General features: G+C 36.8%; 1 protein-coding gene across 1 annotated transcript in view; it reads right to left on the reverse strand.

The window, feature by feature from the left end:
• The window catches only part of LOC125679166 (uncharacterized protein K04H4.2-like), a 73,240-nt gene that overhangs the window by 46,462 nt on the left and 8,206 nt on the right, over window positions 1-18,572 (reverse strand). The window contains exons 2-7 of the mRNA XM_056157493.1: window positions 15,035-15,125; window positions 14,813-14,876; window positions 13,515-13,534; window positions 3,890-3,956; window positions 3,406-3,477; window positions 814-833 (exon numbers count right to left, since the gene is read on the reverse strand). Coding sequence (XP_056013468.1) covers window positions 814-833; window positions 3,406-3,477; window positions 3,890-3,956; window positions 13,515-13,534; window positions 14,813-14,876; window positions 15,035-15,125 — 334 coding nt within the window. The remainder of the gene's footprint in view (window positions 1-813; window positions 834-3,405; window positions 3,478-3,889; window positions 3,957-13,514; window positions 13,535-14,812; window positions 14,877-15,034; window positions 15,126-18,572) is intronic.

Below are 18,572 nucleotides of genomic sequence, written 5' to 3' on the forward strand. Positions count from 1 at the left end.
TCTCTACCGTTTACATGGTCCGGGTAACAAAAGGTCCTCAGTACCCCTTGCTGGTCCTAAAAAGTAACTAAATTGGACGCTCCTTCGGATGAGACCACGAAAACCGATGCACTGTCAACGCAAATCCCTACCTTGCCGAAGGTCGAAAACGCCAAGAATAGGCCTAAATTGTGCAGCCGTTCACCGGCAATGGTGACGTCTCTATATGAGTAAAAGATTGTACAACCAACCATCTTTACCGTTCACCACTTAGGTTTGGCGTGGCCATGTCAAGAGGGAGGATTCAGCTCACAACCTCCCAGTTACGAAGCAAACTCTCTACCACTAGCTCTAGAGCGACCGTTTATATTGGCACTATTGAAAAGGTTAATATGAAAAGCAGTCACCGATATCATAAGTTCTTTAACACAGGGCATACAGAGGCCCCTAGAAACATCAGAGGTTGAGTCATATATCTAGAAAAAGTATCCTCTTCAGCCCTCTGTTTTGACCGGGAATAAAAAATAAAGAGTTGGGCATATTAAAGGAGGGATCAGGTGCCTAGGAGGAGTAAACATTCCCTGTCCACCAGTCATTACCGCCGTAAGCCTTATGTATGAATAAGGTAAGCGGAGTAATCCACAGTCAAAATCAGTTTCCCAAGAACGGCCTTATATGAACAAAAATTTTCTGGGTTTACTGAAGCACATGATGAATTTTGCATAGTCACATGCCCCAATTTCATATTGATCACAATACAACGTTGTCACAATAGACAAGTAGTACATTATATTCAAACCCAGACATTAATAAAGAGAGAATTGATTAACTTACCCAATGACAGGTCATAGGATCTGAAATATGAAGAAAACAATTCTACAACCTGAGTTTACTTCTTCATAAAGATTATACAAATCAAGTGCTGAAGTCTGATTTCCTTGTTGTTGTACAAAATGTATGTTGATTTTTGTAACTATTAATAATATCATACAAATTGTATAATTTTAAATACATTGTAGATGTAATTGGTTATTGAAAAGCAATCCTGGTATGTTATGAAAGTCTAGATTGTTCCTCGCACTACTAATGCACCAAAGTGTAATTACTAATTAAAACCATGAATTCAATTTAATATTCAAACTTATTTTCCAACTTATTTTAACAATCGTTTTTTAAATGGACTTGAATGATTTCATGTTAAATGTTCGACTGAAAATAGTTTGCGGGGTATTTATTCACATAAGCAATAATTTAATAATAGAACGAGTACGATTGACTAATTGTATTTTTTTTTAATGTTCCTCTCGGGAACTTTTCACGCGTATGGAGACGTCACCATTGCAGGTGAAGGGCTGCAAAATCAAAGCCTATGCTTGGCGCTAATGGCCTTTGAGCAAGGAGGGTTTTTTAACGTGCCACACCTGCTGTGACACGGAACCTCAGTGTTTACGGTTTCATCCGAAGGACCGCCCTAATAAGTCGTCTCTAACTACAAACAGGGGTCACTAAGGGTCTATTCTAACACGGATACCCACAGAACAGTACGAGCATAGAAGTGAGTGAGGTTCGATATAACTAGCATTTTAACATGACTACGTTAACAAACAGAAATCATTTGAAGCTGTGCGTTTTCGATTCGTATGGGGCTTTAATAAATGTGTGAAGGCAAAATGAAGATGAGGAATAGTTATCAAAATCATAACTCCTATAAGGAATACAAAAATGAAAGTAGGGTGAAAACGGTCGTGTATATATCAGAGGTGGGATCAGGTGCCTAGGAGGAGTAAGCATCCCCTGTTGATCGGTCAAACACCCTATGAGCCGTACATCTTAATCAGGTAAACAGTTATCTGTAGTCAAAATCAATGTGCAAAGAACGGCCGAACAATCGGTAAGAAACACGGCAGACAGCATTTGACCCAATGATAGGTTGTATTGGAAAACTAGATCATTATAAACACCATAGAATTTGCGAAATGCTGAGTTTAAAAAAGACTGTTACAACCCCTGTAACATTGACTTATTTTTCAGTAGCCTGCCTTGATTGAGAATGTTCCATGTTGAAATCAGTCAACGTTCATATTTGCTTAAATCTCTCAGTTTCGACAACAGAAACGATTTGAAAAATACACCATTTATTACAGCAATTACAGAAGAAAAACATGGTCATTAATTATGTACATACTTATATTACCCTCCAATTAGAAATTGTTTTGGATATGCGTTTAGGTATATAATGAATAATGAAATTATTGAGATAATGTAATGTGCAAATCTTGTAGCTATTGAAATATTCGTTGTGTATAAATTGCTTCTAAATTTACATTTCTATCAGGTTTTGGGTTTATCATGAATATCGTTTATCGTGTTTTGCATTTATCAGGTTTACCGTTTATCCTATCGTATCGTGTGTGTATCCTATCGTATCGTGCATGTATCCTATCCTATCGTGTTCTATCGGTATCATGAAAGGTGAAGATAACAAACAGTAATCAATCTCATAACTTTTATAAGCAATACAAAATAGAGAGTTTGGCAAACACGGACCCCTGGACATACCAGAGGTGGGATCAGTTGCCTAGGTGGAGTAAGCATCCCCTGTCGACCGGTCACACCCGCCGTGAGCCCTATATCCTGATCAGGTAAACGGAGTCATCCGTAGTCAAAATCAGTGTGCCAAGAACGGCCTAACAATCGGCATGAAACACATCAGACAGAATTTGACTCAATGATAGATTGTATTGACGAACTAGATCGTTATAGGGACCATAACATTTGTGAAATGCTGACTTCAATCGTTTGTCAGTAGCTTGCCTCGATTTAGAAACTGGCCACACGCAGAACAAGCCCTTGCATATCCAATCAGTTGAGAGATATAAACACCATATGCAGGTGATAATTGAATATTGCTACATAAATGTGGGAAGTTGACGATGGAGAAGCTGCAATCAGGATTAGTAGTTGAATTGTCAGTTTGCTGTTAACATCTACTTTCAATAAAATATCTAAGTATAAAGCAGAGGTGGACGACTCTGCACGGTGTCTTTAATTTCGAGCTCACGTGGATATATCGAATCGACATATGAATGAAAGTTATTATTGTTAATAAAAAAAAACATGCCAAGAATAACGTTACAGTTACTGTTTAACCTATAAAGCATTAAAAAATCAGGAGTAGGACAAACACCGTCCCCATGGACACACCAGTGGTGGAATCTGGTGTTTAGACTTAAGAAGTAAACATCAACCTGTTGACCGGTCACACCCATCGTGATCCCTATATCTTTACCGGGTATATGGAGTAATATGTGGTCTTATCAGTGTCTAATATGCAGTTTACATGGTTATTGTATGAAATACTGTATACCAACATGTATAAATCAAAGTAACGCTAACAATGACAGTTTTATAAAAAACGAAACTTACCACGAGAACATATTCCATTTCTGCAAAGGTACCCCGATGAACAGGGTTCCATATAGAGAAGTCCACATGATGCTGTGTAAAAACAATTAACGTATTTCAAAACAGTCAAATCACATACGGGTTTCTTTGTGTGATAACTATCTTTCTTAAGCATAACATATTTCACATCAACTTTGAATTTCTGGCATTAAATGTTGGACGAGAAGGCGGGTAAATCTATATGCAACATTCATGCATTCAATATCCCTAGCCTTGGCATGTCTATATTATATCATATCCTATACGTTTGCTCTATTCAATATAATTCCGTTACATGTTGAGTAATGTTCTTGTTTTACCTTAACTGTACTTGAGATTGGGATGTTTTCCTTTCATATCAAGTTAATACGAAATTAACGTCAACTTCCAGTAATTGATCATTTATAGGAAAAAATCCTAAAAAGCAATCAATCATGAAGTGATATTAACTAAAATTAATGCTTACCTCCAGGTATTCTTACACACTGGTTATCTTCGCAGGTAGTGTTTACTTTGAATTCACATAGAATAGACTATAGAAAAAAAATTACCTTGTGATTTAAAACGAACAATTTCTATGAGTAATAAATTGCAGATTGGAGAGTGCAGGGATGTATACTTTTGCAAAACGTTTTTATTTTCTGACGGAATGTACTATAGAAAACGGCAGGTGTTTTTGACACACTGCACAAATATCATTACTGGTATTTCCTGTTTGATATTGCACAAGTACTCTGAAGTTGATATAAAGAGATGACGGAGTTCCTCATTGACAATATCTACGTTTTCGCTGGATCGCGTGATATGGACATAATGTAGGCGAGAAAGAGAGAGCTCCGCTGATTTTACCAAATAACTTGTATATTCCACAGATATAACGCTTTTCGTTATCACAGAATTTTTTCTTGTATTCTTGATGTAGCAGTAGAATGAAATGTTGAGATAACGAACAGTGATCAATCTCATAACTCCTATAAGCAATACAAAATAGAGTGTTGGTCAAACACAGACCCCTGGACACACCAGAGGTGGAATCAGGTGCCCAGGAGGAGTAAGCATTCCCTAGCAACAGGTCTCATCCGCCATGAGCCCTATATATTGATCAGGTAAACAGAGTTCTCAGTAGTCAAAATCAGTATATCAAACACGGTCTAGCAATCGGTATGAAATACGTCAGACAGCATTTAACCCAATGATAGGTTGTATTGGTAAACTAGATCATTATAACGACCATAAAGTTTGTGAAATGCTGGCCTTAAACGAAACTGTTGAAATCCCGTTATCATCACCTGAATGTGTGTTCTTGACAGTTTACAGCTTTTCATATTGGCAACGGAGACTCCGAGCACAAGGAAAGAGGAGAAAAATCACAACAAAAAAGCACCAGCGTTAGGTTAGTGCATTTGAATTTGCATTCAGCTCCGTTTACTGTTAAAATGCGGTGGTTGCAGAACAACCACCGCATAAGAAACAGCGATCAAGTAGTTTGAACCTAGGTACGCCAAGTAGAGCTCCTGTTATTTTGAATCAACCTGAATAAGATTCAGCTAAGCTTCCATGACATCTAACAATGGTAAATAAAAATGATGTAAAGGAAATAGTTGCATCCACTATCGCAGAAGTGAAATCACAATTAAAACATTCTGGCAGAATTTAGATAAAACATGACAAAAACTTTGAAATCGGGATCACGGAAAAGGTCAGAGAAAAATTTAATCAAAAAGAGATAAGTAAGCCAGGGGGAAGAAATTGTTGATGGGCTTTATTTTGAACGCGGAACTATGCGGGATAAATTCGTTGTTTAAAATCGTGAGCTACATGTAAGATCACTAAAAGAAATTCTAAAACAATCCCAAATATGTTAGGGGAGACATTACAATCAGCTAACCACAATCACCAGTACTCCCAGAAAAAGAATATAAAATATTTGGGCTGGATATAGACAAAGAAGTAAGATCATATTTCTTTAACAAAACAATTGCGTATATCTAGATCGAAATGATGTGTTCGCAATCTATAGATTACAGGATATAGGGCTCATGGCGGGTGTGACCGGTCGACATGGGATGCTTACTCCTCCTAGGCACCTGTTCCCACCGCTGGTGTGTCCAGGGGTCCGTGTTTGCCCAAATATCTATTTCGTATTGCTTGTAAGAGTTATGAGATTGATCACTGTTCGTTATCTTCACCTTTCATTACCAAATGGAATACGGGGTGGACCTAGACCGGTCAATGTGAAATTGATATCAACTGAGATTATGAAGAAAGTTAAATGAGGAACTCAAAACGTGCTTTCCTAAGTTGGACCATATCACGCTGAGGAACACCAAACTGATAAGTGTTCTAAAGGAATTTCTCAGCCTGGTTTTAAAATGGCAAAATATTTCCCGTAGATATGTACATCAGATACAAAATTGATATCCTCGTCTCTTTCGACGACAAAGTGAAACAATAACTTTTAATCATTAGCAGAACCAAATACGATTTAAATCGGGATTGGGATGATCAAAATCATTTGTCATTTTCTTTTTTTGTGTGTGTGTGGAAGTGAAAGAATGATACGCATGAGAGGAGTGCTACATGTAGTTCATTAAAGGTATTAAATTTCTTTATAAAACCGAATGGATGATCTAACTTTTCAGGGCATAGCTACAAACTCTAAGAGACAAGATGTTCGTTATGTTTATAAAAATCAAAATTACTCAATAATTAACCTGCAAGATACTCACTTTACACCCTAGGTTGAACCATTTAGTGAAACACAGTGGGAATTTAAGTGTTAATCTAATTCGCACAAATCAAAGGCAAACGATGAATGCTTCCTATTTAACAATAATCTTGAATTTAAAATGCACACACACACACAGAGAGAGAGAGAGAGAGAGAGAGAGAGAGAGAGAGAGGGGGGGATGAGGGAAAACCTTAGATAAGAACCATAATCATAGTATTGTTCTTGAAGTATTACAATTTTACACTCTTCTTATAAGAAAAAGGTAAACAAAGTTGAAAATTACTGACTTGGAAGAGATTGAAATCATGGCGTCAGAACTTTAATTTAAAACTTCTAGGAAGAAAAAGCTGAACATGAAAATGTAAGGAAAGAAAAATTACAAAATCAAATAGATCATGGCTTGGATAGGGAGAAGAAGGTGACAAAACCTAGTAAATATTTCTGCTTTTTTTTTTATTTTTTTTTTTTTTACAGTTGATGACAACTTTATTAAGATCCATGTCACATAAATGTACAAATAAGTGTACAAATGCATACACATACATTAATGCAAGAGAAAGATAGAAAAAGAGGAGGAGTGGTGAGAGAGAAAGACCGGAAAGTGTTTTCTCTTGGACAGACTCTGATTGGCAAATACACTTCCTATTATCTATATTTTACATAAAATCTTTATATTGCTTTTTTATATCAACACAACCTAGAGAGTTACCTAGTTATGATTGATTTTACCATACTTGAATCAAATGACATAACATGACTTTCTCTCTCTTTCACCACCCCTCTTGAATATTTCTGTTCTTTGGAACCCCGTATTTTTTTTTAAAGCAAAACTATCAAAAAGGTAGAAACACAAAAAGACAAGATTATATATGACCAATCGGATTTTCTTCTTCATACATGAGTTCCCCCTACTTAATAATACCACAAGGTATCGAACTAGATTTCGGACACCTCTCGCTTCAAGTTTTATTTTACGATTAGTTCGCTATTCAACCTCACTTTTGTGATATAAGTCGCTTTAATAGACATTGTCCTTGCTGGTATATCGTTTTCAGTATCTTACACGAAGTCCCATATCTGTAAACTACTTGTTTATTCATCGATCTTACCGTTTAACATTTTCATCTAGTTAGGTACCTTGTGGTATTAATAAGGAGGGGGACTCATGTATGAAACAAGTGTCTGTATCATCATGTCAGAGTTTTTTTTAATGAAACTCTTTACACATGTACATATTCAGATCCATTGTATAACTTGCTGATCATATTTGCAAGAAAAACGAGCTACTTATCTCGCAAAGACTGGGGGTTATTACAATTGTGCCAAAAGGTGATCAACCCCAAGACAATATTTGAAAACGTGCGTACAATTATTCTTTTGATTGTGCTTTATAAACTTCTATTGGGCAGTCCCAGTTATAGAATAAAATCTACCATAGATTATTTGATACCGGGAACTCGATCTTGGTTTATAAAGAATAATACATAGGACAAAATAATAGGTTTGTGTACATGTATGATCTCATGTCTTACACCGAATCAAGCAATACACCAGAATGTTGATTTTGAAAAAAGTTTTGACTCCGTACCTTGGAATTTTATATGCAAAAAAAATAAACTATTTTGGTTTGGGGGATTGTGTAATGACTTGGATAAAAAATTTCCACAGATATATTAAAGCATCGGTATAACAAAATGGTTTCATATGAGAACATTACGATATAAAGGCAGTTTGTAGACAAGGCGTTCCTATTGCTCCTTATTTATTATCGTCTGTGCAGAGATGCAGACATTTTAGCTATTCTTGTCAAACAGAATACAGATATCAAAGGTATAATAGTGAATAGTAAGGAACACAAAATTTCCTAATATGTTGACGACACAACTGGTTCATTAAAATCTCTTTTCGCTGCACTTGACACTACAGATTACAACTCAACTTTCTCTCGATTAAATACAAACAACTCGACAGAAAACACCAGAAAATGTTTGGATAGGCTCTAAACAATTACCTAATCAAGAATATCACCATACAAGATAGAAACTAGAGTGGAGGTGCACTACTTTCAACTTACTTGGAATATAATTATATGTGGATATGAATGGAAAAGTTGTCCATTGAAATTAGAGTATTAAGATACCAAAATTAAAGCTTTGACCCGCCAGTGGAATAGAACAATACTCACTCCCATTGTTCGAGTCACAGTTGTCAAAAACACTGCTTTTACCTAAGCTAAAAAAAAAACCATCTGTTTATTACACTTGCAAATCCATATAAGGATAATGACGATTGTCTTGATATTATCAAATCATGGTCACCAATGATGCGAACAATGGATGACAAATATCCAATACAATAAAAACCGCACTTCTATCCCAGTGTGACATTATACAAATCTAAAAGCATTTGTGTTAAAATATGGTAACAACATGGTGTAAAAATTAAAAAGACTTTTTAGATGAAGATGGAAAAATTTTATTACTGTAAAGTGTTTGGGTCCGTGAATTTGGATAGATCCGTGATCAAGACAATGATTTAAAAAAATGATTGCATATGTATAAAAATGGCAATCAAGCAATAGTTACGAAAAATGAGAATATGAACAATATCGAATCAATATATACAGATAAGTCTTAGGAATACATATCTTTCCTAATTTGTTTTACGGTGTGACCGTTGAGGCGAGTGCAGCTTCATGTATGCACATATTTGGTAATGTTCATACTTTGATTAGGTTTAATTTAAACAATCTCTATTTGCCAAATACTCATTACATGACTTTTGTCCCAGGGTTTTATATCAAAAATCATTAAAACACGTATACATGATTGTGATTGAAATATTTTTATGCTATATACATTTTATTTCTGCTGCCTTCATTGTGACTTGCTTAATTGATGCAAGACTTGTTCTGAACTAAATGTTGAGCATCACTGAAGAGACATTATTTGTCGAAATGCGCATCTGGTGCATCAAAATTGGTACCGTATAAGTTTTACATTATGACCCCTGGGTCGAGGCCTCTGCTGGTGGACTGTTAGTCCCCGAGGGTCTCTACAGCCCAGTAGCTAAGTACTTCGTTACTAGCTTGAAAATACGGATGTATATTTAATTGCTGTTATAAAATTTAGAAATTCATTTCAAAATTAAGGATTATCTCCCTCATGCATAGCTCTTATCCTCGGACGAATTTGGCTTCACTTTTTTGGCACGCTGTTTTTGGCTATATTTAGTTCTAAAACTTCATAGTTATTTCGGATTTCAAAGATTTTGGTTGAGCATCACTGAAGAGACATTATTTGTCGAAATGCACATCTGGTGCATCAAAATTGGTACCCTATAAGTTTTACAGTAGACTGCCTCTACTTTCCTTTTTTTTTCTACTTTAAATCTTTTCAAGTCACTAATTGTATGATAAAAATGCCCAAACCTTTCAAATTTGTAAAACTGTGTTTAAACAGCACTGCCTTTGAAAATAAAACGCATTTCAATATAATGATAATTTAAAATTAAATTGATAACTATTCAACTATTGGGCATGTATATGAGCGGACACCCCGCCTACCACCACCATGCTCACATATCTAATTTTAAAAAAAAACGAAATTCATATGATAATCCTCTTGTAGCAATGGTATGTTCTAAAAGGGAAAATTAAAACAATTTTCATAATATTGTACATAATCCTAGTTGTAACACAATGATGAAATATTTCAGCATTCACACATATATTTATTGAATAAAATTGCAACATATTTAAGTCCCTCTCCGCTGTTGTTGTGAGGATACATTAATTAAGATTAATTCACAAAACTAGAATTAATTAATGTTTTTTATACGTTAATAGCAAGTGCCATGGTTGGTTATCATGAGGGGGGGGGGGGGGGGGGGGGGGGGGGGGGGGCTTGTGGTTTGCATTACCGGGCATGTTAAAAGGAAATGGATTCATAGCTCTTATCCTTGGACGAATTTGGCTCCACTTTTTGGCACGCTGTTTTTGGCTATATTTAGCTCTAAAACTTCATAGTTATTTCGGATTTCAAACATTTCGGTTGAGCATTACTGAAGAGACATTATTTGTCGAAATGCGCATCTGGTGCATCAAAATTGGTACCGTATAAGTTTTCATTGAAGCACTCATTATTTTTATTCGCGAAAAAAAAAACCCACCGAGATTTTAATTTTTTTCCCCCAATCCGACCGAATTCCATCGATTTTTCGTAATTTATCAAATAGTGCCTGTGCTCCCTCACATATTCTAACAATTTAATTTAGTCTCCCTTTTTCCTTGTTAGAATAATAAATTCCTATTGAGAATTTAGTATTTTAATTAGATTTGTGGTTTGCAGTCGATTCGATGCCATATTACGCATTCGTAATGTTTACGTATATTCAATATCGTCCCGGTAGTATGACTAATAACAAGTATGTATTTAGATCCGCCACAATCTTCCGTCAGAGTTCGTTTGCTTACATGTATGTACGTAAGTGACGTAAGGAGCCTCAACGGGGAGTTTGAGATCCGCCACTGTCAGTCTTATTATGACGTACGTCAAAACGTAGACATGACATCACACATCATCTTAGCCTGGCTTTCATAAACATTGCACTTCGTTAAAGATTTTGCCTAATGGTGCACTGAATTTTGGAGCTAGGAGGCTACAAGATTAGGATGATAATCCACGTACGTTCACGATCATAGTCGAAGGTGTGACTTTGCGAGATCTCAGCCATTTTTGACAAGGGACTTCTGGGATTGGCGTCAAAAATTTTTCCTTGTTAGAGGTTTAAAACTTAGCTCGGATTATTTCCCGCGCTCTAGTCATTAGAGCTCGCAGTACGAGCTCACTATAAAACCAAACAAATTTAATTGGGTATATGGTATGTGTTCGAACAGGTATGTATCTTCTGGTTACATGTCCTAAATAAGTATGGGCCTCAGAAGATGTATCTCCAGATCTCTCCTATACCAAAACAGAGCTCAATTACAATCGTGGAAATATTAGTTATAAATACCCTAAAATCAGTATACTAGGCACTGTAAACTAAATATAACCAGGCTTAGTTTTATTCTTGTCGTACAACTTCAGTTGAGATCTTCCTCCTTTGAGCTCCGACTGTGAACTGCCGAATATTGCTCATCACCGCGGAATATACTGATGTGCACCCATGCTAACCTCGGGTGCTTTCGTAATGGACAACAATAAAGCCCGGTTTACGTAATAGCTAGACACCTTCCGAGTTAGACTTCGACGATTAATTGATTGGATATTGTTTTACGTCCTTCTCGAGAATATTTCACTCACATGGAGACGTCACCACTGCCGGTGAAGGGCTGCAAAATTTAGGCCTATGCTAAGCGCTTATAGCCATTGAGCAGGGAGGGATCTTCATCGTGACACACCTGCTGCGACACGGGGCCTCGATTTTTGCAGTCTCATCCGAAGGACCGCCCCATTTAGTCGCCTCTTACGACAAGCAATGGGGTACTGAGGACCTATTCTAACCCGGATCCCCACGGGCCCTACCGTTAATTATCACATTGCTACAATATTTTTCACAAAACTTTAGACTAGCAAATGAACAATATCACAAGTACTATATGTAAAACTTATACGGTACCAATTTTGATGCATCAGATGCGCATTTCGACACATTATGTCTCTTCAGTGATGCTCAACCGAAATGTTTGAAATCCGAAATAACAATAAAATTGTAACAGCTATGTTAGGGGGAAATAGAGTGCCAAAAAGGGGAAGCAAATTCGTCCGAGGATAAGAGCTATGCATGAGGGAGATAATCCTTAATTTTGAAATGAATTTCTAAATTTTATCACAGCAATTAAATATATATCCGTATTTTCAAGCTAGTAACGAAGTACTTAGTTACTGGTCTGTAGAGACCCTCCCGGACTAACAGTCCACCTGTAGAGGCCTCGACCAACGGGTCATAATGTAAAATTTATACGGTACCAATTTCGATGCACCAGATGCGCATTTCGACAAATAATGTCTCTTCAGTGATGCTCAACCGAAATGTTTGAAATCCGAAATAACAATAAACTTGTAAGAGCTATTTTAGGGAAAAACAGAGTCCCAAAAAGTGGAGTCAAATTCGTCTAAGGATAAGAGTTATGCATGAGGGAGATAATCCTTAATTTTGAAATTAAGTTTTAAGGCTACCTGTGTGTTAGGAGATCAGATGTTAAAATGAAGTGTGCGTCACTTATTCCTTTTTTTACTTTGAATTCATACCGTTGAACGAAAAATGTTGCAACGTGTTATATTACATGATAACTAGTAATAATATCATACCCAAAGCAATCCAAAAATAGAACACTGACTTATCCGTACATCTGGAACGCAACCAAGGTTTAGATACCGATGTTCAGTGGTTGTAATACCGAAATCTTTACAAGCGTCGTCTTACCACATATTACCTTAAGAATCAGATGAGTGCTGATCATTTTGTAAAGAAGATGTAAAATAATTCAACAAATGTTCATATCTTGTTCTGCAATTCTAACAAATTAGAATAATTCTAGGATGAATATTTTCAAAACAAACACATAAACGAATTGGTGTTTTTTTGTTGTTTTTTTTTTTTTTTGTAAATACAAAGCTGTACATTTAGTAACAATTAAATCATGTGAAGTTTTGAAATTTGACACACTTTGGGCAAACTGAAAAACTTAGGACATAAAGTATACACCTAACTGTCCTGTATGAAAGTAGTGTGAAAACGTAGTCATTGGTGATCAGGTACACTTGATTATTCAATCCCACTTTTTTAAGAACATAATGGCGATCTGCATATTCAATTTACCCTCTGCATAGTTGATTTACCCTCTTGATATTAAGTTTACATTTTCCTTCGATAATACTGGAGTTCATTTTCCAACAGCTAAACTGAAATGATTTACTGCTCAACCAAAATGAAAATATGTTTTATAAACATTTGTTACCATAGCTCTCAAGAAATAATAATTCATACCAAACTACGATAATTTTTGTCTATTCTCCAGGATTTACTGGCTATGAAGCTCACACAAATCCGCCATACTTAAAGTGAAGAATTTACCATCTCATAAACGAGTCGGTTTCTTTGAGATTGATCGCCCATTAACATGTTCAATTGATACGATTTACTTTGTCATAATTAATCAATTGTAAAATCTTTCTACTTCATCATAGGGGTTGAATACCGTCATTAATTTTGTGACTTACATGATACATGATTGTTTTCATAGATGCGTTTGAGTTTTCAAGGGAACTGAGTGTGTGATCCTTTTATCCGATAATTGGAAACGTTATATCAACCAAATGTTCAAGAACGATAAAAGTGTACTTTAAATACTTACACATCCATCAGTTACCGTCTCTGAAAAATAAATAGCATACAGTAATTTTCCATGCAACATAATAAAGGCATACTTTCTTTTATATTTGTTTTATGATTACAAAAGTCTAAACAAACATAAACACCTAAAGTCGTGTAAAGTTTGTAAACTAAAACACTTGTTTATGATAACGAACTGTGATCAATCTCATTTTCTGTGTGTTAACGACATGGGCATTTATGTTGTGCACTCCATTTTAGAAATTAACATTCGGCACAATGCGAGATATGTAAGAAGACATATCCAGGGTCCGTCTTTGCTCAACTCTCTCTTTTGTATTGCTTATAAGATTTATGAGATTGATCACTGTTTTTCATCTTCACCTTTCATAAGATACCCGACCACCAAGGCAAACCGAACTTTTATCAAAATGATATGCAACTGATTCATTGTAAAAAAAAAAAAAAAAAAAAAAAAAAAGACTTGATGCAAAGTGAAAGTTGTAAAACGAAACCACCATGATAATAACAGGTAGAGATACCGAACAGTGAACAATCTCATAACTCATATATAAGCAATACAAAATAAAGAGTTGAGTAAACACAGACCCTTGGACACACCAGAGGTGGGATCAGATGCCTTGGAGGAGTAAGCATCCGCTGTCGACCGATCACATCCACCGTGAGCCGTATATCTTGATCAAGTAAACGGAGTTATCCGTAGTCAAAATCAGTGTGCCCAGAATGGCCTAACAATCAGTATGAAACAAGTCAGACATCATTTGACTCGGTGATAGGTAGTATTGGCTAACTAGATTGTTATAACGACCATAGACTTTGCGAAATGCTGAATTTAAACGAGGCTGTTGAAACCCCTGCACCATCGACTTGTTTGTCAGTAGCCATAAAGTCAGTAGTCATAACGACCAATACAATACAATATTCAAAAATGCATGAATCGAATTGTTTATTCTTCTTCTCGTTATCTATATTCAAATGTTTTATTTTATGATACGATTGATTGTATACTGTTTAACGTCCCTCTTGAGAATCTCTCTCATATTGAGACGTCACCATTGCCGGTTAAGGGCTGCAAAATTTAGGCCTATGCTCAGCGCTTATGGCCATTGTGCAGGGAGAGATCTTTATCGTGTCACACCTGCTGTGACACGGGGCCTCGGCATAGGCCTAAGTTTTACATCCCTTCACCAACAGTGGTGACGTCTCCATATGAGTGGAAGATTTTCGAGAGGGATGTTAAACAACATGAAATCATATGATATATGAAATATGAAAATTTTTAATGCAATATTGAATTACCGAATGGTTGACAGATTCCTTCCACACAGCGATATCGTGGCGGACAGGTATCCCGTCCAAGCATCTGTATGTTTCAAGTGTAAATCTGTGTCATTATATGTTATAAGATACACGCTATATGATTTTCAAAATGTTAATCATCCAGTTGTAAAATATATTTTGGAATTTTGTTACAATAGCGAACAACAGTTAAAAAGTATTGCATGAATACAGCATACTTACAAAACATCGGGTAGAAACCGGAAGCTGCTGAGCACGCACAGTCATTCCCAGAACTAGCAGAATATTTAGGTATAATACCAGCATCTTGACACTACAAAAGAGAAATTGATAGACAAAACACTGTTGGGCGAAAATAAATAACGTATAGCTGGGGGGGGGGGGGGGGGGGGGGGGGGGGGGGGGGGGGGGGGGTCCCGCGGGTATAAAATTTGGCGATTTGCTGGCTTGAAACCATATTAATAATTTTGGCGGAATAAATTGACCGACAAGGAAGAGTTGTCTCTCTCGCAAATACTGAAGTCGCAGTTGGGTGGATATCTAGCGAATGAATTTTTGAGGGAAAGCTAGCTTACTACTAAAATAAGCTAAACTTATCACCCCGCGAAAAAAAATCGCTACATGGTATTTGAAAGTTTAGTACTATTGTGATAAGGTGTCGTATTTAAGAAACCTTATTTTCTCCCTCGGTGCCCTCGTCCGAAAATAAATATTTTCTTGACTATTTGATTATAAAACAAAACAGAAAAAGTAAATAGGTTGGTTGCGTTCGTTAGAATGATCACTTTTAATAAACAAACATCAAATCGACAAAGCTGAAAAATCACTAATGAAAGCATATGAATTCAAAACTGAAAATGGGCTGGATGGGAGGGAAGGCTAAGGCACAGAAATACAAAAGCGACCTTTGTTGCTTGTAACGACCTCGCACTGCCCGAACACTGACCAGTGGACTTCTGCGAGAAAGGCTGACTTTCACAATCAACGACTGACTTGGACATTTAAGCCTGCGTATGGTATGGAAGCACAATATCGTTAAATATATGTAATATCGACTTGTTAGCATTTATACAGGGAACTTCTACTGCCTCGCTCTTCAGATAACTTTTTTGTTTGTTTGGTGATTTCTCTTGATCACGCAAAAGCAAAGGCGAGCGTGTTTAAACCATTGCACGTTACAAAATCATGGCAGGGTAGTGACTGATGTTTGGTGGGAGACCTGCTTCAGATAGAGTATTTCTGGGACTTTGTGTCCATGTACGGACGGGGTTTCGTCCGGGGACAACGGTGGTTGTCGTCGTGAAGGGCGGATGTCTTTGCCGAAGAGGTGTCAAACAATCGGAGAAGATCCATGCTAAGCTTCGGAACGAAGCTTTCCTGAACGTAGGAAGTGTAACGAACAGTTTGTGAAGAATTTCTACTGTTTCGCTAGAGAACCAAATGTAGCGTTTCTAGTGATATGGTAGTATTTCTCTAAGCAACGGTGAGCGTGTTCAGATCACTGTACGTTACAATATTATTATAGTACGCCTGTTAGGTTTTAAACCGCCTGAACTTCTTTCATTTATCTGACAATTATTAAAAAATAGAAACAATTCATTTCATTTTTGCATGCATACATACTAGTACATTGCAGGTGTAAAATCCTAACTCGCACAGATAAATTGATTCATGTTCAAACTTTACAAAAGTCATCGCAACATGATAAATCGAATGTACATGTAAGTTTATTATGCAAGAGCTTTGCGTTTTCTTTTATCATAAAAACGTATGAAGTCGTTATACAGGTTTATTTAATCACAACACAGTGAATGCTAAGCGTACCGACAATTCGGAATTACAGGTGCCTAGGAGGAGTAAGCATCCCCTGTCGACCGGTCACACCCGCCGTGAGCCCTGTGAGGTTATAGGGAAGATGCTTTAACTTTGATCAATTTTTGCTCCATCTTTAAGGGTCCGGGGGTGCGGGATTGATTGAATATTGTTGAACGTCCCTCTCGAGAATGTTTCACTCATATAGAGACGTCACCACTGCCGGTGAAGGGCTGCAAAATTTAGGCCTATGGCGCTTATGGGCTTTCAGCAGGAAGGATCTTTATCGTGCCACACCTGCTGTTTTTGCGGTATCATCCGAAGGACCGCCCTATTTAGTCGCCTTCTACGACAAGCAAGGGGTACTGAGGACCTATTCTAACCCGGATCCTCACGGGAGCGGGGGTGCAGGAGGAATCTATGGCGAAATTAGGTCACATAGACTTTACTGTTCCAGAAACAGTACGAGTATGGACATGAACCGGGACAACTTGGTACTCTTTGGACAACTAAAATTTCTGTACAATGCATCGGTTCATCACTTATTCATGTATGTACAGATATGTCACGAAAAGGTTTCCGTATATTATGCTTGTGTCAAAGTCAGCCGTTGACTGTAAAAGTCAGCCCTTCTCGCAAAAGTCCAGTAGCATTATATATACTAAGCGCAAAAGCGCTCGTGCATGGGCTCAGAAACCCGCGAAATATATTCACGGAAAATAACGAAAAATGACGAAATGTAAAACGTAAAGAAATGAATCTATTACAATTTCAGGGTTGACGATTTCATGTTCAAATGAAGTATTGAAGTATAAAATGCTTTTCAAACATCCACAAGTTGATCAGTTCTTCAAACTGTTTGTTGGAATACCCATTGACACGAATTCTGCTCCTTTAATAGCTGATATGTTTGGGGATTTTTTATTCTTAAGAGACAGAATTTTTCAAAAGTTTCTACATTTCTAGATTATATTATACATGTACAACGCCATTGAATACTTTGTGTAAAATTAGGCGTTAAATCAAATAAGAACAGTTTCAGAGAAGAACAAATCTCTTGCAGTGGCCTTCAAATCGACGATTATGTATATCAACGTTTTATTATTAACAATACGAAAGGCGAAGATAACGAACAGCGATCAATCTCATAAATTCCACAAGGGATACAAAATAAAGTGTTGTGATCAGGTACCTAGGAGGAGTAAACATATCTCGTTGACCGGTCACATCTGTCGTGAGCCCTATGTCTTAATCAGGTAAACCACAGGGGCTCGTCACGAATTGACCCTCTCTATTCTATATTTACACAAGGGAGGAATCCAGAATCCCAAAAATCACTTAACTCAAATTTTCATTCGTCTCCTTTTTATATTTCAAGGACGTTAAATCTAAGAAGCCCTATCTCGATCGATCGAGGAAAGATCATAGTTTGTAAAAATACCTAACATCTGTTTGCACCGGCAATTAATATGAAGAACCAATGCATTTTCTGTCGTTTTTGAACCACAGGAACTTTTCCTCAATCACCCAAAATAGAGACGCGTTCTCATTGGTCAATTCAATACGCTCTTGTGCTGTACTACCAGGTCATAATGTTTTGATCGCCGGTGTTGCAGGCACAGGGAATTTGTTTTTATTAAGAAATAATCTTTAAAAATGTTCTCTGCTCTCAAACGTGTGAGAAAAGCTAAATACATGGTCTATGTATGGGATATGATACTCAGGTGATCGAGAGGCCTTTGAGCTCGGGTTTGGTGTACAATATGAATTGACTAATAAGAACGCGTTTTCTATTTTGGGTGATTGAGGAAAAGTTCCTGTGGTTCGTAAACGACAGAAAACGCATTGCTTCTTGATATCTATTGCCGGTGCAAACATATATTAGGTATTTTTACAAACTATGATCTTTCCTCGATCGATCGAGACCGGGGTCGTAATATTTAACGTC

Source organism: Ostrea edulis, chromosome 2 (assembly GCF_947568905.1).
Source record: "Ostrea edulis chromosome 2, xbOstEdul1.1, whole genome shotgun sequence".
Lineage (NCBI taxonomy): Eukaryota > Metazoa > Mollusca > Bivalvia > Ostreida > Ostreidae > Ostrea > Ostrea edulis.